The following is a 23,373-nucleotide window of genomic DNA, read 5'->3' on the forward strand; positions in this document are numbered from 1 at the left end:
GCCAATTCAAAATATGTTAGGAAAGTAGATGCTGCTTTAAAACACATTCCACTGGCTGGCTTCTGGGTCTTGGCATAGTCTGCCAACATATGTCATCAGGTAATACACCTACATTTTCTATGTGCTTTTCATATAGTCGGTCTGTGTGTTTTGTGTTCAGGGTTGATTCTGATATTTCGGAAAAGAATTAACTATAATCTTTTTCGGTTTTAAATCATGTACAGCAGCTTTTGAGAGCTAGATGATCTAAAGTGTGTTTCTTGTACATCATACAAGCACTCTTGAAACAATTTTTTTGTTTAATTGAAACAATAAATGTAGGTATTAGAGTATCATTTCTGGTTTATAAATAAAAAAAGAAAACTCTTACTGGCTATTTTTGGATGTTGGTTTTGATTTTTAGATAAAAAGACAGCCTATTGCCATTAAGTATGTGGGATTAAATGATTAAGCCTGAATTCTGTAAAAGGTACAACTCACTGATTACATGCACATCTCAGTAACCTGAATTGGTCATTTGTTTACCAGATTCACTTGAATTACTTGGGAAACTATATCCCCAATGGTTGGACACGGGAAAATGGATGCAGTATTTGTGACTTAGACTTACTAGACCTGTCAACAGTAAAGGTAAGAATACTTTCACTAGAGCAACACTATTTTGAAAGGGTGTATAGTGATTTCTGCAGCAAAAGGTCTTCAGTATGCAATATTATGTTTTGTAGACACCTGAGGATATTGTCTGATATATGAAACTATAGGGAAGGAATTTTAATTTACTGGAAATATAAATGCTTCTAGAAATACTTTCATGCATGCATTTTAATATAGGCTTCCCAAATATTACTGAATCTAGTCCCTTCCCCCAGAAGCTCTCTAGATCCTCACTTATCATTGAGGATGAATGAATCATTTTTGAATTGTGCAAGATTCAAGTGAGTAACTTGAATTTTTGGGAGGTATGGAAGCTCTTTAGATCTTTCAGATTTAAAAAAGACCTTCACAAAAACAATACCAAAACACTAGAATATGCATCAGTTTAATAATTTCTGTTACAAACAGTGATTAACAGTTAGTCACTGCATTCTTTTAGTTGCTGTTTTCTGGGAGATATAGAGAAATAATCAATTTCTTTGCCTTGTAAAGGATAATACAGATATCTATATATCAATATATGCTGAATAAATCTGATGTAAATGAAAATAAATATTAGTGAAGTCTCAAATTCTTATAGGACAAACCTACATAAATACATATGTGCATGTATCTGATATTTGGGGACTTGTTTTAACTCTTTGGCTCCAAGTATGACACCTCTAATGTCTTTGCACAGTTTTCAGTTTCTATTAAGTAAACTTTAGGTAGAGTAAATATTAAGATCTACAGTGTGGAAATGTAAGACTTGTACTTAAAAGAATGTTCAGATTATTCTTAAAGTGGTTTCATTTCTGCAGTGAAGATGTGAATGAGAACAGTGTTTAGAGTGTTGTGAAGATTGAGGATAGCATGAAAGAAGTGGTGGCTGGTTTGGCATTGAAAGTACAAAGTGAAAATTGCTGGACAATAAGAAACTTATGGAAGGGGATATAAATTCAAAAAGTTATTGCTGAAATTGTAATTGCTTTCAGATTCTTTTCACATTATATAATTTTAATTTGAAAATACAGTATTCTACTGATGTTCTGTTGAAATTGTTTGCACTTTCAGCTCTAACTTAGTTTTTCTCAGGAAAAGAGATTATCTCAGTTTTATCTGATGGTGCTGGGAAGTGGTTTACCTTAAAGCCAGTAGTGGGGAGTAACTTTTAAAGATTTACTGGATAGCTTTGTATAGTTCAAGTACATCTACTTGGAATGTGTCTTCCTTAATATAACTCATTCTTTGGACATCATACCTCACTTGCTCTGCCAGCAGGAATAGACTTTTCCTTGGTCTCTGTGGAAGTGTTTACTTCTGGCTTTTCTGGCTACAAGCAATATTTCATTTTCAGAACTCACTTTCTGTTCTGGCCTGGCTAGTTGCTACTTAACAAGAAATCTTCAGAGAAAAGAGCAATAGCAGCTCTGGGGCTGTAATTGCCCTTCCCATATGGTTTTGTTTGACTTTCTGCATTGATGCACTCATCTCCTGAGAACTTTCTTGGTTCTCTTCACAACGAAGTACAGGATCAGATTTGTTGATACCAATTATGTTATGGGCTTTGAGTTTTTTTCAGATGAATTCTGGCATGGGTTCTTGACTTGATGAGCTTAGCTGTTGCTGTTCCATTTTGGGCTGGGCCTTACCTACATACCTTGACTGAAGTCGTACAAAACAGATGTACTCTGGTATAGAACAAGTAACTGAAACAATACTGCTTTTCATCATGGCCACAAGGATAGCCTTCCCTCTAGGAAGGCTGAGGTGATGTATGTGAAGCAGGTGGGTGGAAACATCACTGTGGGCTCTGCAGGTCAGTCTGCACTAGATGAGCAGAAGAGCCTAAGATGCACCCAGAGGCAGTTGGAGTAGGAGCCTTACTTAGTGGGATATAATTTTAGTAACCTAAATTAAATTGAATAACAAACTTAATGTCCCTAGAGCTACTTCTTAAATCCTGACATTTGTTACTGATGTGGAGACTTCCTGGTGTGAGCAGCAAGGATAACGTTGTTGCCTCTTGCTTCATTGGCACCTTCTGTCAAAAGGGTTCCCGAACTGTCTTCTGGCTGCACAGAACACTGTCATGCATTTCTTCCAAAAATCATCATAAGCTCACCTACTGCTAGTGAAAGAAGTGAACTTTAAAAGGTGAACACACGACCTTCATGAAAATGAGAAAATCCTTCAGAAAATACAGTATCCACCAGTGTAGACTGGGTGCTTGTGAAGTGTGTTTTGCTAGGGCAGAACTGGGAAGAACCAAAACTTCAGACTTGATTTGCTGAAAGCTCTGGGTATTAAAATTGCTCATTCTGACCTCACTGTGTAATCTGAATCTTGAAAGCATGGTGAGCCAGGGTCTAGATCAATGAAATATACTTTGTGGAGATATAATGAGAAAACAGTTTGCAGGGATTTATGGTCTTTTATACACTACTTAGTTTTCATTGTGCTCCTGAGTTTTTTGGTGTAGACATTGGAGCCAAATAGTTCATGTTTCAGTGTATTAGTGATTCCTGCTTGTCCCTATAACCTCTGCAGATCCAGCCTGAACCTGCTTCCTTCTCTGAAAAAAAAGAAAAGGGGGCAATGGTTTAGAATTAGAAAAATATGCAGAAGAAATTATTGTAGTAGCTTTATTGGTAGCACGTGTTTATTCAGCTCAGTAAGCCTCATGGCAAGACTGCTACCCTCATTGCTTGCGTTAACCAGCATCGATTACTCTGACCCAGGTTACAATGGGGTGATTTCCAGCAAATATCATAGTTGCTCCTTTTGGGACATGTCAGAGTCCATGTCTTCATCAGCTGTTCGGAAGTTATGAGGTTGCCTGCATGAGTGCATGTTGGATGAGTGCGTATTGGGTTTGCAGATGAAGTCATAAATAGGAAGCAGTCAGGATAAAAGCTGGTGCTTTAATGTACGAGCTAGTAAGCACTTGCCAGTGTGTTCTGGATTTCCGATGTAGACAGTGACACTGAAACCTCAACATGTGCTGATTGTTTATCCAGACACTTCTCAAGTGGGTGTGGGCTTGCTCAAGGAAAATTAACTTGCAGTCTTTTATATGCTGTGTTGGGTCTGTCTGGGATGGAGTCACCTTTCCCTGCAGCAGCCCACACAGTGCTGTGCTCTGCACTCATAGCTGGAACAGCACTGGTATCACTCCAGTGTTGTGTCTATTGCTGCATAGTGCTGGCACAACATCAGAACTCCTTCCAGGCCCCCAAGAGCCAGCAGGCTGGGGGTGGGCAATTGATGGGGAGGGGACATCACCAGGGCAGCTGACCTAAACCAACCAAAGGGATATTCCATAACACCTGATGTCACACTGAGCAATAAAAGGGGGGCTCTCATGGGGGAGGGTCTCTTCTGAACAACCGGTACGCGTTTTGAGGCCCTGCTTCCCGGGACGTGGCCGAACATCGCTCGTTGATGGGAAGTAGAGAATAACTTTTTTTTTTCTTTCTCTCTGTGCTTCCGCGCGGCCTTGTTGTTTCTTTTGTTTCTCTTTCTCCCCATTCCCCTTTCCTTAATTAAATCATTCTCATCTCAAACCTCGAGCTCTTTGTGTTGTCTTTTCTCCCCCTTCCTCTTTGAGGAGGGGAGGAGTGAGAGAGCGGTTGTGGTGGAGCTCGGTTGCCCACTCGAGTAAAACCATCACATATGCATATAAATTTTCTCTGAGCCTCAAGTAGTTGTTTAGGTGTTAATATTGACTGACTGTTTACTTTAGAGGTGCAAAAACTTTTAATCAGTGCATTTCTGCATGAGTAAAGGCCTTTCATGGTTAAATTTCTTTGTTTCAAATGTAATATATTCTTAAGAATACATGAGTGTAGTTTTGTTTTAGTGGTCATGATCTCTATACTGAACACAAAAACCAGGAGTTTAAAAGATATGAATTCATATGAGATGTTGGAGAAAGCTTCAGTATCCTTTGGTGTAAGGGGAGTTGCTCTGGTTAGTTTATCACAGGTCTTGACAAAATCAGCAGGGAAGCAACATGGAACTCATTTAGGGTGACCGGGTAGTGGTGGGTATAATGCATGTAGGAAAAGTGTGTGCAAGTGTTTTGCTGTCTTTAGATAAAGATACAGATGAGTAAAATACTGATGTGGTATTTATTCTTTAACTACTACTTTAAAAAATAGTTCCCAGTGTTTTCTTGTAAGTTTAATATGTGTTAGCTCTAAAAAACGTAAACGCTTTGCATTTCTAGTTGTATTTCATTACATACACACTGCTGTTTTAATATCTTATAAGTAAATATTTTACGAATCTTTTAACACTTTCTACTTCCATTTTCTGTTGTTGGAATTCAAAGTTTTCCAGCAATTTTAAATCCATTATCTTTGTTTTGTCGAATAATTAACATAAACATGGGCAATAGCACTTGAGTTGGTTGGTTTTGATTGTTGGGAAGATGTGTGGCCTAATTTACTCCAGCCTGATATTAGTTGCTTTTTAATAAAAATAACCTTAGAAAGGAGGCAAGTCTTACTGGTTGTGTCAAAATATCATTTTTTTTAGGAGTATCCAAGAGTAAAAATTGGTGTTTTCATTGAACAACCCACTCCTTTCCTACCTAAATTTTTAGACAGACTGTTGACACTGGACTACCCAAAGGAGGCCCTCAGTATCTTTATTCATAATAATGTAAGTATGCTACTATTCTGTAAAATGTCATTTTTAGATGTTACGTTATGAATGAAAAGCTTGTGATATTCCAAACTGTCCTTCTTGTGAGCATTGCTGAGTGTGGCTTCATCCCCAGCCACCTTGGTAGCACTGAATGCTCCCTTCCTGCTGGGTGCTCTCTCCCTGGGGATGGCAGAGTAGGGATGGTCATGGGCAGGAGCTGGGGCACCAAAGAGCCATCCTCTGCTGGTTGGGCACAGGCTCCCTCTCTCTGAAGCCCTTCTGGAGTGCTTTTAAAAACTCCTCTGTGCCTATGAGGTTGTAGGATGGGGGTTAAAGTGAGTATTATGATAAAATACTGCATAAACAGTTTGTGAATTGCATTGTTGTTCTGAATGTACAGCTTTGATTTATATAGCTGATGTGTTGGGTTCTCTTGCTAAAACTTTGGACAGAAGAGTTTGATTTTTAATGATAGCTATATTGGAATATCTTCAAATACTGTTTTCCATCTGTTTGTTTAGGATAGAATACGATTTGTTCTTGGACACTGTGTTTATGACTTCACAGCAATTTGTACTTTTCATTCATTACAAAAATGTTAACGTGATTGCAGGAGGTTTACCATGAAAAGCACATCAAGAAATTCTGGGAAAAAGCCAAGAACATTATCAGAAATATAAAAATTGTTGGACCTGAAGAAAATCTGAGTCAAGCAGAAGCCCGGAACATGGGAATGTAATTTCTAATTTATAAATCATTTATAGTTATGCACACACTAACATTTTTCATCTTTAATGCATGTTACTTTGCATCTTAAGTAATAACAATTTTATATCTTAAAGTGTAGAAATGAGCTTTTGTGGTAGAACAAACCCTAGATATAACTATGAACTGAGTATTTTATGATGTCTGCTTAATATAAAAGCTGTTGTTCATTTGTGGAAAACATCTTTCTGGTTTGGACTGTTCTACTTCAATAGTCTGTTATCTTTTGCTGAAGGCACAGACAATAGCAGACTGAAGAAATAACATGTCAATTTATTTTTACATTATACTCAGCATAAACTACATGTATAAATATGTCACCAGCTTGAACTCTTAATGTTTAAATACTTAAAAAAAAAAGCTTTCTTTCCTTCTTAAATGAAAGAGATGATGCGATACAATGAACTTTAATAAGATTTTTGTGCAGAAAAGTACATGTAGCAGTAACTATGTAGTAGTTGCAAATGTAAGTAGAAATTCTAATTATTGCACTTTCAACAAATGTATGCTTTTATTTTTATCCAAAACACTTTGAAGCTGAGTTGTCAGTGATTCTATAGAACAGAATTACACCTTGCACTTGATATGCATTTAATTTCAGATTTTTTATTGGCTTAGTTCACACCTCCTTTAAGTAAACATATGGCTAGAGCTGGACCTGGGTATACAGGTGAGAATTATTTCTTCCTATGGATCAAAGAGATGGGGATCTTCTAGAAGTACTCTAGTACAAGTTTCTGCTTTCAGAAAAAGAACTTGCAACTGACTTTGTCCTATGTCCTCCCACCTCCTGCTAGGGAATCTGGCTCTAGAATTACACCTGGCACTTGTGAGGCCTGATTCTTACCTTGGGACGTGTCCTGTGTCAGACCTGTGTGCCACTGGGTCTCTTAGTGGCTGCAGCACTGGCCACTGCTAGAGTTGCTCGTGGTTCTCCCTGTAGGTCCATTCATCAGGTTATAGCATCTTACAGACCAGGATCCCACTGAGACCTTGCTGTGGTACTTGGTCAGACTTTATTCTCATAATTCTTGCGTTCATCTCTCTTCCCAGTCTACAATGAATGAGAATCACAGAATTTCCTAGAATTTTTTTCTAGGTTGGAAGAGACCTCAAGATCATCAAGTCCAACCTCTGACCTAACACTAACAGTCCCCACTAAACCATATCCCTAAGCTCTACATCTAAACGTCTTTTCAAGACCTCCAGGGATGGTGACTCCACCACTTCCCTGGGCAGCCCGTTCCAGTGTCTAACAACCCTTTCGGTAAAGTTCTTCCTAACATCCAACCTAAAACTCCCCTGGCGCAACTTAAGCCCATTCCCCCTCGTCCTGTCACCAGGCACGTGGGAGAACAGACCAACCCCCACCTCGCTACAGCCTCCCTTGAGGTACCTGTAGAGAGCGATAAGGTCACCCCTGAGCCTCCTTTTCTCCAGGCTGAACAAGCCCAGCTCCCTCAGCCGCTCCTCGTAAGACTTGTTCTCCAGGCCCCTCACCAGCTTCGTAGCCCTTCTCTGGACTCGCTCAAGCACCTCCATGTCCTTCTTGTAGCGAGGGGCCCAAAACTGAACACAGTACTCGAGGTGCGGCCTCACCAGAGCCGAGTACAGGGGGACGATCACCTCCCTAGCCCTGCTGGCCACACTGTTTCTTATACAGGCCAGGATGCTGTTGGCCTTCTTGGCCACCTGAGCACACTGCTGGCTCATATTCAGCCGACTATCAACCACTACTCCCAGGTCCTTCTCTGCCTGGCAGCTCTCCAACCACTCATTTCCCAGCCTGTAGCTCTGCTTGGGGTTATTGCGCCCCAGGTGCAGGACCCGGCACTTGGCCTTGTTGAACTTCATGCAGTTGACCTCGGCCCATCTGTCCAGCCTCTCCAGATCCTCCTGCAGAGCCTTCCTACCCTCGAGCAGATCGACACACGTACCTAACTTGGTGTCATCTGCAAACTTACTGAGGGTGCACTCAATGCCCTCATCCAGATCATCAATGAAGATATTGAAGAGGACCGGCCCCAGCACTGAGCCCTGGGGAACGCCACTAGTGACCGGCCTCCAACTGGATTTGACTCCATTTACCACGACTCTTTGGGCCTGGCTATCCAGCCAGTTTCTAACCCAACGAAGCGTGCGCCAGTCCAAGCCAAGAGCAGCCAGTTTCTTGAGGAGAATGCTGTGGGAAACGGTGTCAAATGCCTTGCTGAAGTCAAGGTAGACCACATCCACAGCCTTTCCCTCATCCACCCAGCGCGTCACTTTGTCATAGAAGGAGATCAGGTTCGTCAAGCAGGACCTGCCCTTTATAAACCCATGCTGACTGGGCCTGATCGCCTGCTTGCCCTGCAAGTGCTGCGTGATGACTCTCGAGATAATCTGCTCCATGAGCTTCCCTGGCACTGAGGTCAAACTGACAGGCCTGTAGTTTCCCGGGTCAGTCCTCTGGCCCTTCTTGTAGATGGGCGTCACATTTGCTAGCCGCCAGTCAACTAGGACCTCCCCCGATAGCCAGGACTGTTGATAAATGATGGTAAGTGGCTTGGCCAGCACCTCTGCCAGTTCTCTCAGTACCCTCGGGTGGATCCCATCTGGCCCCATCGACTTGTGCACATCCAAGTGCCGTACCAGGTCACCAACCATTTCTTCATGGATAGTGAGGGCCACATCTCTCTCCCTATCCCCTTCCACCAGTTCAGGGTACTGGGTATCCAGAGAACAATCGGAATTGCCGTTAAAGACTGAGGCGAAGAAGGCATTAAGCACCTCCACCTTTTCCTCATCTCTTGTAACTAAGTTTCCCCCCTCATCCAGTAAAGGATGGAGATTCTCCTTAGTCCTCCTTTTCGTGTTGATGTATTTATAAAAACATTTTTTGTTACCTTTAACAGCAGTAGCCAGATTGAGCTCCAGATGAGCTTTGGCTTTTCTAATTTTGTTCCTGCACAGCCTCGCGATATCCTTATAGTCCTCCCTAGTGGCCTGCCCACTTTTCCAAAGATTATAAACCCTCTTTTTTCTTCTAAGCTCAAGCCACAATTCTCTGTTCAGCCAGGCTGGTCTTCTTCCCCGCCAGCTCGTCTTTGGGCACGTGGGGACAGACCGTTCCTGCGCCATTAAGATTTCCCTCTTGAAGAGCGCCCAGCCTTCCTGGACTCCTCTGCCCTTCAGAACCGCCTCCCAAGGGACTCTACCAACCAGTGTCTTCAGCAGCACAAAGTCAGCCCTCCGAAAGTCCAATACAGTGGTTTTACTGGTCCCCTTCCTGGCCTTGCCAAGAATAGAGAACTCCACCATTTCATGGTCACTCTGCCCAAGACAGCTCCCGACAATCACATCCTCCACCAGTCCTTCTCTGTTTGTGAAGAGAAGGTCTAGCGGGGCGCCACCCCTGGTAGGCTCACTAACCAGCTGTGTCAGGAAGCTATCTTCCGCGCCCTCCAGAAACCTCCTAGACTGCTTCCTCTGGGCTGTGTTGTGCTTCCAGGATATGTCAGGGAAGTTGAAGTCCCCCATGAGAACCAGCGCTGATGATTTTGCAACTTCTGCCAGCTGCCTGTAGAACTCCTCATCCATCTCCTCGTCCTGGTTCGGCGGTCTGTAACAGACCCCCACCAGGACGCTAGCCTTGTTGGCCCTGCCGATCCTAACCCAAAGGGGCTCGACTTTGTCATGCCCAGCCTTGAGTTCTACAGAAGAGAGCAGAGCAGAAGAAGAAGAGCAGAGAAATAAATTTGAGGCCCCTTTCTGTTATATTCAGAGTTTAAGAGAACTGCATAGGCTGTTCACAGTATCAGCTGAAACAATGAAAGGACTAGTCTTTCTGATGCTATTGGAAACTTGTTTGAATGGGGTTTTGTTGTCGTGAAGCCACTGAGAAACTGATACTTGGCTGAGCTCCTAGCCTCTCCCATAGCCTTTCCAGGAAACATTACAAATGTCCATGGCTGTGGAAGCAACCATTCACATGTTTATAACACATGAGCATTAGTAGTAGGATCTCTCATTTGAACAGTGTAGATATAATTTGATGGCTCCTTTCATTTTGACTGGGATAGGTCAGTTTCAGGTCATCTGCTTCTTCCTTTGCATTCCTGTCTTGCTTGGCTAGCCTTTTTATCAACTTCTCTAGAACAACTACATCTTAATTTTCCTCAGAAAATCTAACTCAGAAGTATGGGATTTTTATGGGAAAGGCAGTTACTTTAAAAAAACAATTTGCTGTCAACCCTCCAGCTAGCTTCCAACATAACCTCATTTGTTTCTTAATAATATTATGGTGGGAATAACTTGATAAGAGATCCTTCAAATTTTAAGGGTTTGATTTGCAGAATTGATGTATTTCTCTCTCCTGCATCTATCCATGATTGATATTTTTGTTCCATCTGACTTTTTCCAATTTAGCAGTTAAGTTTTCTCTTAATATATAGTAGATTTAGAATGAATTTGGCCTCCTTACTTGCACGTTTCCCATAAAAACTATTTATCTGAAGCAGCAGGCTTCAGTTTCAGTAAACTGAAACAGTCTTCAGTTTATATTCAGTGCCTAGAGTTAAAATAAATAAAAGAACTTCAATTGAAGACCCAGTTTGTTTCCAGGAGAATACTTCTGAGTATATAATTCAGTTGGTCAATTTTCTTCTTACTTCATTTTTCCACTTTTTGGCTCAGTAAAAACTGGTGATAAACCATGAGGTTCTCAATGAATGAGACTCTTATGTCAATATAAATGTGAGAAAATAACTCTTTAATTTCACCCATAACCATGTAGCAAACATCTCCCTACTTTTCTCATTCACATAATAAACTATAAAAAGACATTTACTTTCTTGCTGCCTGCTGATATGGAAAAGCCCTCTCCTGAGCTTGGGGTAGTTGGATAGGAGTTGGAGAAGACCCAAAATCGTGTAGTCAGCAAAGACGTGTTTTGACAATTCAGCAACATTGGCAACAGGAGTGCACAGCTTTCCTTATACTACAACTGGCAGAAAATGGGGAGAGGAGGTAAAGTAGAATAAAAAGAAGGAAGTCTTAGCTGCACGTTTTCTGAGTAGCTTCTCTCTCCATGTGTATCCCTTCAAAGTGCATTTTTCTTGTCCTTTTTTAACCTATGTTTACAAGTTCTTACAGTTTTTTCATTCTTTAAAGAAAACTTTCACTTGGGTTCATCGTTGTGGTTTTGCCTTATTTGGAGATAAGATTCCAACCATCTTTAAAGAATTTATGACAAAATGCAAAATAACAGTATGAGATACTTTCAAGCAATAATAGGAAGTAGAGAGAGAATTTCTCATTTGCTTCTCTGAATTTTTATTTGTAAAAAGCTTATTTTCTCTAAACTTTCCCCCCAGTACTTACTTTGGGATTCTTTATTTTTTGATTTTTTGGGGGGTGAAAATGATTAGCAATAGAACTAAATTTTTTCTGAACTCCTTGACAATGTGATTTACTTCTGCTTTTAGTGGGAATATGAATGTTTTAATGGAAGTTTATACTGAAAGATTTCAAAAGTTTTGGGAAAAAGACTGGAATTAGTTGGACTGTTCAATGACCTCACTGTTAGATTTTGAGCAGCATTTTGTCATCTATGTGCTTCTTGAAAGTCAGAGGATATCCATCAAGGTTTCAGGGCTTCCATTTAGTGTTGGTAAATGGTGGATTGGACACAGGCAAACTTTTTTTATCCACCTTATGGGCAGGGATATTTTGGCTGTGGTTAAAGGAAGAACGGGGATTAAATCTGTCTTCAATGTCAAGTATCAGACTTGGATTTTCCAGAGCTGCTGCTTTTGAATGCTTAGAGGTTTTGGGTTTCAGACTCAGCATTTTGAACTTTCAGTGTTGGAAAGAAAAAACAACTTCCTGCCCGTATCTGCTTTAGTAGTTTCCAGTTGCAGTAACTGTGGTGATGTTACCCAAGGTCTGAGATGCAAAACTAAATGTTAGTGCTCTGTCTATTCTGGGGTTACATTTATTCATCTTCAGTAATAGGTGATAGGAGCTTCTCTGGGAGAAGCAATGGCTATAGCTGAGATACAGAGAGATGCAAAATGCATGCTAAATGGCTGCAATAACGCCAAGTCTGTCAATGAGCATTGCAGGCCCCTTTTCTTTCAGGCGTCCATCGGATGGCCTGAGTACTCTCTTTGGCTCACAGTCCACATTTGGAATCATTCTTCCAAACTGTGAGGAACGTGAAAATGATAAATTGTTAACTCAAACTATATCTAAACAAAATGTAACTGACTCAGTGCTGATGCAATTGAGTAGATAGTATGTTCCCATATTAACAAGTAACCCATTAGAAGATCTCAGGGGAAAGCTTCATAAGCAGAAGAGCCATGACCCTGATCCTTCTTAGATGAGGTCAGTGTTGCTAGATGGGCTCTTGGTTTGTCAGTAAAGTCATAATTCTGAGTGCAAAATGCTGTAAACTAATCTGCTGAGCTTTACTTCGTACTTCCAATAAAGTATCTTGGTGTTCTACTAAAAGTGCTACATGTACTAAATAGCTACATTGAAAAAACTTTAAGTTTTGTACAAAAACCAAGCTCTCTTTTCAACATTTGTTCATAAGCAGATGAAGTGTAAAGAAAGTACATTAAAGGTTTTAGCCATTTAAGTATGTTAAAAGTTCAAGCCAATTAAGAAGTATATTATTATATATAAGAGTATTGCTAGAAAGCACTTTCCACTTATTCATTGCTGTGGCCTGAATGCACATACTAAATAGTTTCAAATGTAATCTGGGATTTCAGTATCTGTAAAGGTTAGCATACATCGTAAGAACGTAATACTTTAAAGCACCACACTATCCAAGATTACTTAAATTCCCTCAGGGAATCTACTTGCCAACATTGAAATCCTAAGGAAAAGATGCATGAAATTGCTATGAATAGGCTTGCTGTATTCATATTGACTAATCTTTACAATTCTTTTCTGTATACCTGAAACTGGAAGTGTTTTAATGGAGGCTTTTGTTAGTGACCTTAAAATGCAAAGGCAAAACTTGTATTTTACATTTGATTAATACCTAGAAATGCAGGGGTAATTATCATTTAGTACATTTGCCATTTGGTGATCCAGTCTTCAGTGTTGTATAGAAGGAAATAGGAGGAAAACAGGTCACAATAACAGCCTTCATTTCTGGCCCCTTTTAGTTTCTGTGTGTATATACACATAAATATATATATCGTAGGTATAAAGATAAAATGTCCTTAATATTCTTGTTTATAAAAGTTGAAGTTAGAGCTTTCTTAATATTAGTGACTTGTACTACAGCTAAAATTCCAGGCTATTTAAGTCAGTAAAGCTTTTAAAGGCTTTTAATGTATTATGGAATGTCCAAGTACAGTTTAGACAAACTTTTCATTTAGTATTTTGTTTTGGATTAATATGTGAATGATGAACAGAAGATTTGTCAACACTAAACACATTGAACCAGGTTTAATGGACTTCTGGCTAATTAAGAAAGGGTAAAACCTAAGGGACCATAAATTCTGAAATAATGTAAGTAATTTCCCAGCTGTGTTTGCCTATGACTATGTACAAATCTTCTCTGTTTTTCTTCACATTGTTCATAATTAAACACATGAATTCCATTTGCGTCTGTTAATGGCAGAGGATTTTGCTCCTTCTGGGGAAGTACTGGTCAGTGTTGTGGCTGGAAGCCTGCACTGACACAGTCTGTCACTGTCAGGTTTAGCTTCCTCATTAGTAGAGTAGGGATAAAGATACTTCAGTATTTCTCAAATGAATTTAAATAATGTCAAGTGCAATATAAAAGGTTACTACGAACAACTGTAGTTATGCTACTGATAAAGCTACAGGTGAATTGCATTCAGTAGTTGTAAAGCTTTGAATGGAGTAGGCTAGTAATGGAAAATGCTATAAAGACTTAATTGCTGGGTTGTGTTATGGCAGAAATAAAACCTGGCACTTTAAGATGGAGCGATTATGTGAGAAAGTGCTGATTAAGGAATTGCAGTAATGTAAGAGTATATTCACAAGACAGAAAACTGTCAGTGAAGGAGATCTTAGTTAAGACAAAAATGGAGACTGACCAAAGATTTAAACAGTGGGTTTGTGTCCAAACACTGACTTCTACAGCAGTGGGAGTGCTATTTCTGTCACTTTGGTAGTTAAAAATTTGGTTCAAGTCATTATCACATCTTTAGTGGTTGAAGAGGAAAGATTGCTTAAATTTATGAATGGAAAACGCCCTACCTTCTGTGAATTCAATGAAGTAACACATCTGAAATCCTCTGTGCATAGGAAAGTTTGATAAAAGAGATCCCAATTGTGTTGACAAATAATCCTTAGAAGGGATGTCCTAAATGCTGATCCAAGTGCTATGTTAGGTAGTGGAAGGGAATGGAGGAGATATAAGCAGGGAGCCATGCCAGCAATCACTGTGACTTGTATGTAACCTGTCACATCTGCTGTTTGTCATCTCCTGAAGTGACAGAGGTCTCTTCCTTTGCAGAAAACCAGTCAGAAACAATCAAGTCAAATTGAACTTGAACCAAAGCTTCATTTGTAGACAATTCAAAGCATGAAAGTAAAATAATTTTAACACTTCAAGCTGTTACGATGGAGTTGATGCAAGTCTGTAAATAATATGGGGAATCAATAATGAATATCAACGAAATCAATAATACCACTTGCATGACAGAAAGCTGCTGCTGTAGTATGACTTGAGGAATTGTTTCAATTTCTTGAAAGTACATTTGATATACTGTAGTCTCCTACTATATTGGTGGAGGGAGGCTCAATTCGCTTTAACAAATCTTTGCCTAGCAATTGTACTTCTGCCAAAAACATAGATATGTAGTCTGTGTCTTAGACTTATATTTATGGTAGAATATTTCACTTTTTGTTTGATGGAAGCTTTCTGTTGAATATGTGGAAATCCTTGCAAATAATTTATTTTTATAAAATCAAAATTGTTTTTGTCTCATACACTATTCCCAATTACACCTTTGTCCAAATTCTGTTCAGCAGCCGTGCATTTGTCTTACGCTTTACTGTAACAACTGTGGTGGTGTTGTATGTCACAAAACAACCAAGAAAATGTCATTAAATATATTCATTTTTTTACTTTTTGCCTTTCATTCTCTGTAAAGATTCAATTACTATTCAAATCAGCAGATCACATCTGTACCACCTTTGCCTAGTGACAGTGTGACAGCCATGTGTAGTTATTTCCTGGAGAAGCTTACACTTCATATTCTAGCTATCCACTACTGAGCATCAGCATTGGTATCTAGGTGTCTGTTGTAGTGCCCTGATTTCTTTGTTTCCTATTAGTACAGAGCATAGTAGCTCTTATAGGGCTTGGTGAAGGCTTGAGATCGCTATTAATAAAAGAAGTATAAGACATCTGATCCATGCTTTTAGGCTTTTTCTAGTTTATCACAGTACTGTGATCTAAACTTATTTATCTTTTGCTGCATAACATGACAGGGATTTTTATGCAATGTACAACTAGGGTAGTTGGCTGTAGTGTGTTTTTCTGGCATTTGTGCGCCTTTTCTGGACACGAGTAAGCTAACCATTCCTTTTTGTCTTTTTAGGGACCTTTGTCGCCAGGATAAAGCATGTGAATATTACTTCAGCATAGATGCAGATGTTGTATTGACAAACCCGAAGACTTTAAAGTTACTGATAGAGCAGAACAGGTGTAGTATATCTCTTGATTTTACAGAATGCCTTCCAACTTGATTCTCTGGGGCCCTTCCAGAGAAAATAGGATCCTGTCCTTGCAAAATTGGATCCTCTTTGTTTACCTGTGCTATTTGATTACCATGGCTCAAAAGGCTTGGAGGCCAAAATTCACAAAGCATTTTGTTCCTGTCAGGCAACAATTCCTGATATGAATTTCCAATGCTTCAAAACTGATCTGGAGAGAATGGTATGGTGTAAACAGGTTTTGTGAAATCAATACTTCAAGGACTAACAATTTCAAAGTTGTTCAAGCATTATGCTTAAAAAACCACCAACAAAAAAATAGCAACAAAACAAGAAACCCACAAACCAATAGTGTACTATTAGTGTTGCAGTAATATTACTTTTTTTTAAAATCATAAATGTGATAAGATAGTAGAAATATTTTATTGTAGATGAAGCATCTGTAATGACCAGTGTTGTCATCTTTTAATATGATCCCTTAAGCTGCACTGAGCAGTGACTTAACCACCAGCAGCTTTTGGCAGCTGCTCCTGGTGCAAGTGCTGTTTGCCATGCAGTGTGGCTAGCTGATATACCTGCTGGTGGTCCTAGTGCTGCCTCACTGAGCCCCAGCCCTGTAGGAGACCCTGCTTTTCTGTATGCTATGGCCGTGTGTGGTGGTTTTACTTGGGTGGGTGGCTGAGCTCCACCACAACGCTCTCTCACTCCCCCTCCTCAAAGAGAAACAGGGAGAAAATACGGGGAGAAAATATCTCAAGGGCTGAGATAAGGACGAGGAGATCATGCAGTGATTATTGTGATGGGCAAAACAGACTCAGCATAGGGTGATAGTAAGACTTATTGCTTATTACTAACAAGCTAGAGAAGTGAGAAACAAAGGAGAGAAACCAAAAGCACCTTTCCCCCCCCCCCCATCTGCCCTCTTCCACCTCCTCCCCCCGAGTGGTGCAGGGGAATGGGGGTTATGGTCAGTCTATAGCACTTCTCTGCCACTCCTTCTTGGTCACTCTTGTCCCACGTTGTGGGGTCTCTCCCATGGGATGCAGTCCTTGCTGAACTGATTCGGCATTGGCTACACACAGGCTCTTCAAGAACTGCTCCAGATATGGGTCCATACTACTGGCTCCATCCCTCAAGAGCAACCTGCTCCAACCTGGATCCCCCATGGGCAGCAGCTTCTGCCAGGTCACCTGCTAATGCATGGTCTCCTCTCCACGGGCTGCAGGTCTGGCCCGGAATCTGCTCCGGCAGGGGTCTTCCACAGGCTGCAGTCTCCGTCGGTGCAGGTCCACCTGCTCCACCGTGGTCTCCTCCACGGGCTGCAGCGTGGAACCCTGCTCCCCCGTGGCACTCCATGGGCTGCAGGGGGACAGCCTGCTTCACCATGGTCCTCACCACAGGTCGCAGGGGACTTCTGCTCAGGTGCCTGGAGCACCTCTTGCCCTCCTTCACTGACCTTGGTGCCTGTAAGGCTGTTCCTCACTCCTCTCACTCTCCCAGCTGCTGTGTGACACAGTGTTTTTTTCCCCTGCCTTAAATCTGCTCTCACAGAGGCGCAAAACATCAGTTATTGGCTCATCTCTGGTCAGCAGTGGGGCCCTTCCCAAACATGGGGCAGCTTCTAGATCCTTCTCACAGAAGCCACCCCTATGGCCCCCTTCTATCAAAACCTTGCCATGTAAACCCACTACACCCTGGTACCCAGTCTGTTCACTTCTGCCAATTTGAAACTCCCCATGTTAGGGTGGTGGTGTTTGCCTCTTGGTAATGAATCTGATAGCTCAGGTATGTCACATACTTGGACTTCCCTATTTTGAAGCAGTGTTAAATTTTGGGTAAACTAATTTTCAACCTGGAATAACTCTGGTACCTGAAGTTTCACCATTTTTTTTTTTTTTTTTCTTGTCTCTGGCATTGTGATGCTTTTTATGTGACTGTCCTGTGCATAGTATCTTTTTGATTATGGAAATTCAAGCCACCTCTGGTTTATAGGAATTGTTGCTTTTGGTATACTGGTATTGTCTCTGGGATGTGAGAGTTTGAATGCTTTTTGGTCCAGCTCAAGTTCAGAATAGCTGCTAGCTGCTATAACGTTTGACAGAAACCGGTGTTTTAACTATGCTCTTTTATGAGGTGAGAAAAGCTGGTATATTTTGACATATCGTTTATGTATCACAGTTCATGTTTTTTATTCAATGTCACTTTGCAGAAAGATAATTGCTCCACTTGTAACTCGTCATGGGAAGCTTTGGTCCAATTTCTGGGGTGCTTTGAGCCCAGATGGCTACTATGCTCGGTCAGAAGATTATGTTGATATTGTCCAAGGGAACAGAGTGTAAGTAATTGTAAGCTAATTTTTAAAGTCAAGGCACCCATGTGTGGTTATTAGGAACATCTTCTTATACTTTTATATACATTTTTATAAAATCTTATTTGTGTTATTTCTGAAGAGCCTTAAGTTATTTGTATTGTTTGGGTTTTTCTATTTCATAGAAATTTTTATTTCTTCTTTTTTTTTTCCTCCAAGTTCACATCTTGAAATTAAAAAAACAAAAGCAAACATGATGAGCTATTCATCACAGGTATAATCATTACTAGTACCTGTCTGATTGTGTCTGGTTATGCTGTTAGTGTATAATACAGAAAATAGCAAAACAAATAGCAAAAAACAACTGTATTCCAGGAATCGTAGTCAAAAATGATCTCTGCATTCATCAAATGTCTTCATCTCTTTGAGGCAAATGTTTATTCAACAAGTGACTGAATGATTGTAATTTCTTTGTTCTGGTGTTTCTTGTATATTATGTCAGGTATATCCTACAGACCTCTTGAGAAACATTTTTCTGCTGTAGCCTTTTAGGTTTGTCCTAACCCTAAATGAATGTGCTGTAAGGTCTTCTAAACCTGACTTTCCCATGTGGTGATGTCTTTTCGTTGCCCTTGGAAGAACAAAAAGACCTGAAACAGATTGCTTGAACAGAACTGGCTTGTTCTCAGTAGCACAAAGATGTGCTTGTGGTGCTGGGAGGCCTGGCCTTGGAAGGGAGGGAATCTGCAAAGAATGCATTATAGCAGCACTGTTTTGTTGTTGATATTGGCCCAACTCACATAAATATATAGCTTGCTGTGGCCAGTGGGTGTCTTTGTGTGATGAGGTCAGACAAGCTGTATGAAGCCTTAATACAGTTTTTCAACTAATTTAAAAATCTGTTTCAGAATTTCTTTTTCTATCTGCCATTGTAGAATAATATTCTAATTTAAAAGAGTTTGCCTTAAATATGGAAACATGAAGTACATTTGTAGTTAAAACTCTCTTCAGGGAACTTGACCTTTTTATTTTTTATGACAATACTTTGTAGAAATTGAATTACTGTCTACGCCCACATTTGAGATGTGACTTGATGTCCAGCTGTAATTTTTTCAGTTGTCTTGGGAATGTTTCAGCTTCATTGCCTTGAAACTTGTTTTGTCTTATCAGCAAATACAGAGATGCTAATTTAGTAAAATAGACAACAAATTAGAATCATAGAATATCCCAAGTTGGAAGGGACCAATAAGGATCAAGTCCAACTCCTGAATTGTTATTGAATTAGTTATTTGCCTTTTTTACAGAGGTGTATGGAATATTCCATATATGGCAAATATATACTTGATTAAGGGACAAACCCTCAGATCAGAGATGAAAGAGAAGAACTACTTCACACGTGATAAGTTGGATCCTGATATGGCTTTCTGCAGGAACGCCAGGGAAATGGTAAGGTGTATCTATAACAGCTTGCTTTTAAATACACCCGGGCTTCTTTGTGTCATGCTACACTTGACTGCTTCACTTAATTGATCTTGGTTTTAAAATTTTTACTTCTATTTCAAAGTACTGGCCAATTTTTGTGACACAGAACATTTTAGGTGCATTTTTTAATTGTTGAGAAGAACGGATTAGAAGTTTTTCCAGTGGCAGTGCACTGGCTATGTGGTGGTTTTGATTTATTTAAACATACTGAAGCTTCCTGTTGAGGTTAAAAGACTTCCCTTGGTGGTAAGGCCTCAACAGGAGGAAAGAAGGCTCAACTTCTCTGCTGTGTATGTGCATTGATAAATTTGAAGTCATATCTTTACTCTGCACATTTTGATAGAACGTGAAACTTCTAGATGACTAAGTCTGAATATTCTGCAATTTTATAAGTTAATACATTTTAAAACTAATAATGGACAATATTGGTAGAAAAGAGCGATACATGAAATTGTAGGAATCTTCTTAGGGGATGCGAATTACTCATGAATTTTTCTAGGTTTGATTAAAACTGTTATCAGAAATTTGTTACTTCCATTAAACTTTAAGTAATGAGAGAAAAACTTAACTTGTACTGTAAAAATGAGTATGTAAATCCACATTTCTACTGATATTTACACTAGTTTCAGCACAGGAACAAATAAGAGCTAAACCAGACCTATTTCCAGACACTATAGCACTGAAAAATAATTTTGCAGAATTGAACAAGAAAAGTTGGCAAGTATTAATTTTTTATCCCCTCATAACAAGGCATGATTTCCTTTGTGCTCAGAACATCCCCATCCAATTCTCTTGTATTCAAACCTTTTCAGCATTGGTTATTGCAGACCTGTGCTTCCCATGCGCTTGTTCAACTAATCTGACTGGCTCATCAGAAAATTGCTTTTTCTTCTTTCCTAGTCTGTGCTGTAAGATGATTTGGTACATGCTTGTTTTTGTATTGCAGCAGATAAGAAGGGGCTGGTGGAAACAGCTTTGACATGTACATTGAGCTTTGCTTGGAGATGCATGTTGTCTGTTAAAGGCATATCAGCTTTGGATCAAAGGCTGCTATTCCCCAATTGTAACTGTGTAAACCTAGTAGTACTTGGACAAAGAGAAAGAAACTGTATCAGAAAACTGATGTGATGATTCTCCTTCATTTTAGACTTTACAAAGGGAAAAAGACTCCCCTTCTTCGGAAACATTCCATATGCTCAGACCCCCAAAGGTGTTGATTTATTTTTTTTTATTCATTAGTTCTTATTACATGCAGTGCTATCCTACCAAAGGAAGATCCTTTTCCTCTGTCCACTTACTCTTCACAAAATATCACTCCAGCTTTCTCTGTAGTCTTGTAAGGTTCCAATTTGCAGCAGCACAGAGCAGCACAGGTTCTTCACAACCAGCTCCAAATGACTTAGGCTTGTTATTTCCCCAGGACGGTTTCTCAGTGCTCCTGGGGGTTATGGCATACTGAAGCTATGTTCTAGCAGCTAAAATTGATTCAGCAGACCTAGGAAGGAATATAACTAAAATCCCAACCAGGTCAGCCAGGGCCCCTCCATGAACACAGGGTAGCTGTGAAATCAGTGTCATTTTAAGCTGTTTTTCTTGAGCCAGACCCTCCTTATTCTCCCTGCTACATCTGTTTTATGATTTGATAGGTGCCCAAAATAGGGCACGTATTTAAAAATCATTATCATTCTAACTATTTAACTCTTTTTCAGACAAAAACATAGAAATTATATCCAAGAAATAATATCTAAATGGGAATGCCTTCATTTATTGCAAATCTAGGTCACAAATGCTTGTCTGAAAAACAGTAAATCTAATGAATACTCAATTTCTTTTTTAAAAATATTTTCTGCTACCATTGCTAATCAAGGGAGTTTTTAATATCTTCTGTTAACAGTTTGATAATAAAACTGTATTACCACACTTCATATTTTGCACATTTTTCCAATGTTTACTAAGGGGATGATACTTGAAAGTGCTCAGCTATTTTGCACCCTGATCTGAATATTCTTGTGCTGTATTTGCCAATACCTTTTTTCATTTCAGGCCAATTCACCAGAAGGATCATATAGTGAATACTCTGAAATGTTTCTTGTTCTGATTTCCATTAGGACTTTTGTTAGCTTGTTCTTTTGGTTTTTAGTTAGAAACTAAAGCTTAGATGTTTTTTTTTTTTTTTTTTTTTTTTTTTGTATGAATATCTTCAGTTTGAGAATAGATACTTCTAGTGTGGCTGCTTAGGTTTTCTGGAAAACAACCTCTTCTGTTTTCTCCTTTCTATATGTTTTTGCATTATGAATAATATGTCTGTTTAACTTACTTGAAAGATATATTCAATCCAATGCTTGTAAACAAGAAATCAAGTTTGTTATTAGAGTCAAATATGTCGCTAAGATGGATGGTTTTGCTAATGATGCTTTCTCTGTTTGGTGTAGGGTGTTTTCATGTACATCACCAACAGACATGAATTTGGAAGACTTATTTCCACAGCCAATTACAATACCTCCCACTATAACAATGACCTCTGGCAGATATTTGAAAATCCTGTGGTATGCATCTAATTATTGATTAAACAGTTTTTTTAAATATAAAGATAATATATTATAAAGTACTTGGTTGTATATTTAATGGTATTCTCTACCACCCATTTGATGACAATATCAATAAGTCCACTGATGACTGCAGTAAGGAGTTGGAGATATGGCCATGATGTAGGCTGTGGATTCATGATTTAGACATGATGAAATTCATTTCTTCTGTGGTTATAAGAAATTTCTTAGTTGTTTCTTGTGCTTTCATGTTCAGTGCACATGAATGGAGCACAAATGATTCTTTTTTCTATCACTTAAAGAATAGATGAATTCTTAATCTTTAAATCATTCTTTCCAGGACTGGAAGGAAACCTACATTAATCCCAACTATTCAAAGATCTTCACGGATAATATAGTAGAACAGGTGGGTATAACTATTTTCAGACAAAGAGTACTTGTCTTATTTTTGGGATTGGCTGATAATAAATTGGCATATAGTAGCTGTTTCCATGCTACTGTTTTGGTGTGTGGCCGAAGAGTTTGAGGTTTTGGACCACATCTAAATTTATTTCATTGTGAAAATTGAGAAGTCTAGAAAAATTTGCTAGATTGCTCAGAATAATGTAATTGTAGAAGTAATTGCCTTCTCCAAAACAAAATTGTAGTTTATTTGAGTGAGCTAGTACCACTAGCAAAAGACCTAATACAAGTTTTGCAAGAGATTGTGGTTTTAGTATCTAGTAAAGTCAAGCTCTTACAGATGCTTTCCTTGGGGTTTGCATTTCCCTATGGATTCTATAAGATCTGGTAACCATCAACCCAAGATGAAGCCTTTTGCTGTATACTAAGTGTTTTTTTCCCCTCCTGTCTTTCTGCTTGCTTTCATGTAACTGGTCCGGACACGCTGCTTTGAAGATAATTGTTTACCAGTGTTGGGATGACTATCTTTGTGACAATTAGGCACAGTTTTTTAGTAAACTTGGCTTCATTAAAACGCTGGGATAAATTGCTCTTGTATTTGAAATCATGTTAAGTTTGAAACAGTTTTTCATAATAGTTCTTATGTAGAAGACTCAGGCTATTAGACCAACCAAGACAGAATATTTGGGTACACTCACACAGTTTTTAAAGCTGAGTCACAACTTCCGAGGTAGATCATAGCTCTTGTTTCATTCTGTGAAAATACACTTGTGCACCAAGACAAAACTTGATTATTTAAATAGATCTGAATTATGGCTCAGAAGAGAACGGCTGATATTCTTTAATGACCAAAAAAGTGAAAGTGTTGGCATGAGCTGGTTTTACAGCTGA

At 39.3% G+C, this 23,373-nt stretch overlaps 1 protein-coding gene across 2 annotated transcripts in view; it reads left to right on the plus strand.

Moving 5' to 3' along the window:
- The window catches only part of PLOD2 (procollagen-lysine,2-oxoglutarate 5-dioxygenase 2), a 53,928-nt gene that overhangs the window by 26,755 nt on the left and 3,800 nt on the right, over positions 1–23,373 (plus strand). Inside the window, exons 8-16 of one of the 2 annotated variants that reach the window (XM_035334599.1) lie at positions 529–630; positions 5,176–5,301; positions 5,900–6,021; positions 15,630–15,734; positions 17,954–18,079; positions 19,357–19,498; positions 20,682–20,744; positions 21,967–22,080; positions 22,421–22,486. In XM_035334599.1, the coding sequence (XP_035190490.1) occupies positions 529–630; positions 5,176–5,301; positions 5,900–6,021; positions 15,630–15,734; positions 17,954–18,079; positions 19,357–19,498; positions 20,682–20,744; positions 21,967–22,080; positions 22,421–22,486 (966 nt within the window). The remainder of the gene's footprint in view (positions 1–528; positions 631–5,175; positions 5,302–5,899; positions 6,022–15,629; positions 15,735–17,953; positions 18,080–19,356; positions 19,499–20,681; positions 20,745–21,966; positions 22,081–22,420; positions 22,487–23,373) is intronic. The other variant, XM_035334600.1, reaches the window with a different exon arrangement.

Source organism: Oxyura jamaicensis, chromosome 9, assembly GCF_011077185.1.
Source record: "Oxyura jamaicensis isolate SHBP4307 breed ruddy duck chromosome 9, BPBGC_Ojam_1.0, whole genome shotgun sequence".
NCBI classification, from domain to species: Eukaryota; Metazoa; Chordata; class Aves; order Anseriformes; family Anatidae; genus Oxyura; species Oxyura jamaicensis.